Raw genomic sequence first — 6,773 nt, forward strand, 5'->3', positions numbered from 1 at the left:
ATACATACAAAATACCCTATTCATACAAAATACACTATACATACCCTATTCATACAAAATACACTATTCATACAAAATACACTATTCATACAAAATACACTATACATACCCTATTCATACAAAATACACTATACATACAAAATACACTATTCATACAAAATACACTATTCATACAAAATACACTATACATACAAAATACACTATTCATACAAAATACACTATTCATACAAAATACACTATACATACAAAATACACTATACATACCCTATTCATACAAAATACACTATTCATACAAAATACACTATTCATACAAAATACACTATTCATACCCTATTCATACAAAATACACTATACATACAAAATACACTATTCATACAAAATACACTATTCATACAAAATACACTATACATACAAAATACCCTATTCATACAAAATACACTATACATACCCTATTCATACAAAATACACTATACATACAAAATACCCTATTCATACAAAATACACTATACATACCCTATTCATACAAAATACACTATTCATACAAAATACACTAGTTTCTTTTCGGCTTCTCCCGTTAGGGGTCGCCACAGCGGATCCTCCGCACGTTTGATTTGGCACATGTTTTACGCTGGATGCCCTTCCTAACGCAACCCTCCCCAATTTATCCGGGCTTGGGACCGGCACTAAGAGTGGCTGGGGATGGTTCCCTGACCGGGAATCGAACCCGGGTCGCAGCGGTGACACTATTCATACAAAATACACTATACATACCCTATTCATACAAAATACACTATTCATACAAAATACCCTATTCATACAAAATACCCTATTCATACAAAATACCCTATTCATACAAAATACCCTATTCATACAAAATACACTATTCATACAAAATACACTATACATACAAAATACCCTATTCATACAAAATACACTATACATACCCTATTCATACAAAATACACTATTCATACAAAATACACTATTCATACAAAATACACTATACATACCCTATTCATACAAAATACACTATACATACAAAATACACTATTCATACAAAATACACTATTCATACAAAATACACTATTCATACAAAATACCCTATTCATACACTATACATACAAAATACCCTATTCATACAAAATACCCTATTCATACAAAATACACTATACATACAAAATACACTATTCATACAAAATACACTATTCATACAAAATACACTATTCATACAAAATACCCTATTCATACAAAATACCCTATTCATACAAAATACCCTATTCATACAAAATACACTATTCATACAAAATACCCTATTCATACACTATACATACAAAATACACTATACATACAAAATACACTATTCATACAAAATACACTATTCATACAAAATACACTATTCATACAAAATACCCTATTCATACAAAATACCCTATTCATACACTATTCATACAAAATACACTATTCATACAAAATACCCTATTCATACAAAATACCCTATTCATACACTATTCATACAAAATACACTATACATACCCTATTCATACAAAATACACTATTCATACAAAATACACTATTCATACAAAATACACTATACATACCCTATTCATACAAAATACACTATACATACAAAATACACTATTCATACAAAATACACTATTCATACAAAATACACTATTCATACAAAATACCCTATTCATACAAAATACACTATACATACCCTATTCATACAAAATACACTATACATACAAAATACCCTATTCATACAAAATACACTATACATACCCTATTCATACAAAATACACTATTCATACAAAATACACTATACATACCCTATTCATACAAAATACCCTATTCATACAAAATACCCTATTCATACAAAATACCCTATTCATACAAAATACCCTATTCATACCCTATTCATACAAAATACACTATTCATACAAAATACCCTATTCATACAAAATACACTATTCATACCCTATTCATACAAAATACACTATTCATACAAAATACACTATTCATACAAAATACCCTATTCATACCCTATTCATACCCTATTCATACCCTATTCATACAAAATACCCTATTCATACAAAATACCCTATTCATACAAAATACCCTATTCATACAAAATACCCTATTCATACACTATACATACAAAATACCCTATTCATACAAAATACCCTATTCATACAAAATACACTATTCATACAAAATACACTATTCATACAAAATACCCTATTCATACAAAATACCCTATTCATACAAAATACCCTATTCATACAAAATACACTATTCATACACTATACATACAAAATACACTATACATACAAAATACACTATACATACAAAATACACTATACATACAAAATACACTATTCATACAAAATACACTATTCATACAAAATACCCTATTCATACACTATTCATACAAAATACACTATTCATACAAAATACACTATTCATACAAAATACCCTATTCATACAAAATACCCTATTCATACACTATTCATACAAAATACACTATTCATACAAAATACACTATTCATACAAAATACCCTATTCATACAAAATACCCTATTCATACAAAATACCCTATTCATACAAAATACCCTATTCATACACTATTCATACAAAATACACTATTCATACAAAATACACTATTCATACAAAATACCCTATTCATACAAAATACCCTATTCATACACTATTCATACAAAATACACTATTCATACAAAATACACTATTCATACAAAATACCCTATTCATACAAAATACCCTATTCATACACTATTCATACAAAATACACTATACATACAAAATACACTATTCATACAAAATACCCTATTCATACACTATTCATACAAAATACACTATACATACAAAATACACTATTCATACAAAATACACTATTCATACAAAATACACTATTCATACAAAATACACTACCTTTGGGTCATGAACAAAAGTATTTCCTTTACTTCCAGGAGGAAAATCTCCCGAGGTGACGTATTTAAGACACTCAATAATAGTCTGAAAAAAAGAAAAACAATGTTTGGGTCGGGTCACACTGCTTAGTGATGGGGTTATGGGTCGGGTCACACTGTTTAGTGATGGGGTTATGGGTCGGGTCACACTGCTTAGTGATGGGGTTATGGGTCGGGTCACACTGTTTAGTGATGGGGTTATGGGTCGGGTCACACTGCTTAGTGATGGGGTTATGGGTCGGGTCACACTGTTTAGTGATGGGGTTATGGGTCGGGTCACACTGCTTAGTGATGGGGTTATGGGTCGGGTCACACTGTTTAGTGATGGGGTAATGGGTCGGGTCACACTGTTTAGTGATGGGGTAATGGGTCGGGTCACACTGTTTAGTGATGGGGTTATGGGTCGGGTCACACTGTTTAGTGATGGGGTAATGGGTCGGGTCACACTGTTTAGTGATGGGGTAATGGGTCGGGTCACACTGTTTAGTGATGGGGTAATGGGTCGGGTCACACTGTTTAGTGATGGGGTAATGGGTCGGGTCACACTGTTTAGTGATGGGGTTATGGGTCGGGTCACACTGTTTAGTGATGGGGTTATGGGTCGGGTCACACTGTTTAGTGATGGGGTTATGGGTCGGGTCACACTGTTTAGTGATGGGGTTATGGGTCGGGTCACACCGTTTAGTGATGGGGTTATGGGTCGGGTCACACCGTTTAGTGATGGGGTTATGGGTCGGGTCACACTGTTAATGATGGGGTTATGGGTCGGGTCACACCGTTTAGTGATGGGGTTATGGGTCGGGTCACACCGTTAATGATGGGGTTTTGGGTCGGGACACACTGTTAATGATGGGGTTTTGGGTCGGGTCACACTGTTAATGATGGGGTTTTGGGTCGGGTCACAATGTTAGTGATGGGGTTATGGGTCGGGTCACACTGTTAATGATGGGGTTATGGGTCGGGACACACTGTTTAGTGATGGGGTTATGGGTCGGGTCACACTGTTTAGTGATGGGGTTATGGGTCGGGACACACTGTTTAGTGATGGGGTTATGGGTCGGGTAATTCTGGTAATTCCTTACACCAATTAGCCAAAATAATCAGATGATATCTCACACACAGGTATGAAAACAAACCGTTTTTCCGGCTCCATTTGGACCAACCAGCACTGTCAGAGGACTAAAGAATGAAATGATCTGCTTGTCCTTGTCCTCAACTCCAAAACTCCTCACTCCAAGAATGCTCATCTTCTCAATTTTTGACATTTTGACTCAGTACGTCTCACATTCCAAGCAGTTAGAAAGCTGAAGAAAACAAAATATCAATCCTTTACATCGTTAAACATTTTCCTACTGAAACGTCGTGTTATGAATCAACAGCACAAACAATCAGTGACTGCTGATATTACAGACACCAGACAGAGACATACAGACACCAGACAGAGACATACAGAGACATACAGACACCAGACAGACACCAGACAGAGACATACAGACACCCAGACACCAGACAGAGACATACAGACACCAAACACATACCAGAGACATACAGACACCAGACAGAGACATACAAACACCAAACACATACCAGAGACATACAGACACCAGACAGAGACATACAGACACCAAACACATACCAGAGACATACAGACACCAGACAGAGACATACAGACTCCAGACAGAGACATACAGACACCAAACACATACCAGAGACATACAGACACCAGACAGAGACATACAGACACCAGACACATACCAGAGACATACAGACACCAGACAGAGACATACAGACACCAAACACATACCAGAGACATACAGACTCCAGACAGAGACATACAGGCACCAGACAGAGACATACAGACAGCAGACAGAGACATACAGACACCAGACAGAGACATACAGACACATACCAGAGACATACAGACACCAGAGACATACCAAAGACATACAGACACCAGACAGAGACATACAGACACCAGACAGAGACATACAGACACCAGACAGAGACATACAGACACCAGACAGAGACATACAGACACCAGACACATACCAGAGACACACAGACACCAGAGACATACAGACACCAGACAGAGACATACAGGCACCAGACAGAGACATACAGACACCAGACAGAGACATACAGACACCAGACAGAGACATACAGACACCAGACAGAGACATACAGACACCAGACAGAGACATACAGACACCAGACACAAACCAGAGACATACAGACACCAGACACAAACCAGAGACATACAGACACCAGAGACATACAGACACCAGACAGAGACATACAGACACCAGACAGAGACATACAGACACCAGAGACATACCAGAGACATACAGACACCAGAGACATACAGACACCAAAGACATACAGACAGCAGAGACATACCAGAGACATACAGACACCAGAGACATACAGACACCAGACAGAGACATACAGACACCAGACAGAGACATACAGACACCAGACTCATACCAGAGACATACAGACACCAGACAGAGACAAACAGACACCAAACACATACCAGAGACATACAGACACCAGACAGAGACATACACACACCAGACAGAGACATACAGACACCAGACAGAGACATACAGACACCAGACACATACCAGAGACATACAGACACCAGAGACATACAGACACCAGAGACATACAGACACCAGACAGAGACATACAGACACCAGACAGAGACATACTGACACCAGACAGAGACATACTGACACCAGACAGAGACATACAGACACCAGACACATACCAGAGACATACAGACACCAGACACATACCAGAGACATACAGACACCAGAGACATACAGACATCAGACAGAGACATACAGACACCAAAGACATACAGACACCAGAGACATACCAGAGACATACCAGAGACATACAGACACCATACAGAGACAGACACCAGACAGAGACATACAGACACCAGAGACATACAGACACCAGACAGAGACATAAAGACACCAAAGACATACCAGAGACATACAGACACCATACAGAGACATACCAGAGACATCCAGACACCATACAGAGACATCCAGACACCATACAGAGACATCCAGACACCATACAGAGACATCCAGACACCATACAGAGACATCCAGACACCATACAGAGACATACAGACAGCACGTTAGCAGTTTGTTAGCAGTTTTAGCAGTGCGTATTTACTGTTTCCAGCTGATAATTTTCTGCACAACAAACAGTATTAAAGCGATTCAGTGGCAAATACAAAAAAGTTTGTATCTGAAATAAATTTGTAGAAAATATATTGATATAAGAAACTATATTTACACACACATACTCACACTGTACCGGACCGCCTCGTTTTCCCGCGTGTGACGTACTTCCGCAAGAAGAGCGCACGCGCGGACAACGTCCGTTACAACAGTGAAGTGAATCTGTATAGTAGACTACAGAGCCCACAATGCAGTTCGGCTGAGCAAACTAAAGGACTTCCGGTAACCCTGAAACAGAGCTGATGCTCAGTGTTTATAGGCAGCAGCAGTGGTCAGGTGATCAGGTGATTTTATAACTGCAAACTTTATTAAACATACAAAGTCCATGCTGAGTTTATTATTTAAAAGTGTGCACTGTTACTGCACTTTTATTGCACTGGAGCTTCTTGTCCAGATGTTATGCAGTGTGCAGCTGTTTTTTCATACTGAACTTTTAGACACTGGACCAGAAGGTTACAAGTTCCAATCTCAGTGCCTCCAAGCTGCTACTGCTGGGTGATTCCCTTCAACTGCTCGGTTGTGAGTCA

At 38.0% G+C, this 6,773-nt stretch overlaps 1 protein-coding gene across 5 annotated transcripts in view; it reads right to left on the reverse strand.

Annotated features, from left to right (window-relative positions):
- rad50 (RAD50 homolog, double strand break repair protein) overlaps nt 1-6,455 on the reverse strand; it is a 36,990-nt gene extending 30,535 nt beyond the window's left edge. For 2 of the 5 annotated variants that reach the window (XR_014537112.1, XM_083563595.1), the window contains exons 1-3: nt 6,316-6,455; nt 4,123-4,290; nt 2,949-3,032 (exon numbers count right to left, since the gene is read on the reverse strand). Coding sequence is in view for 4 of the 5 variants with exons in the window: in XM_083563595.1 (XP_083419721.1) it covers nt 2,949-3,032; nt 4,123-4,251 (213 nt within the window). In the remaining variant the exon portion in view is untranslated. Of the gene's footprint in view, nt 1-2,948; nt 3,033-4,122; nt 4,291-6,178 lie in introns of all 5 variants that reach the window. The other 3 variants (XM_083563596.1, XM_083563597.1, XM_083563598.1) reach the window with 3 other exon arrangements.
- Between the last annotated feature and the right edge of the window lie 318 nt (nt 6,456-6,773).

The sequence above is a fragment of the Silurus aristotelis genome (assembly GCF_946808225.1).
Source record: "Silurus aristotelis genome assembly, chromosome: 16".
NCBI lineage: Eukaryota > Metazoa > Chordata > Actinopteri > Siluriformes > Siluridae > Silurus > Silurus aristotelis.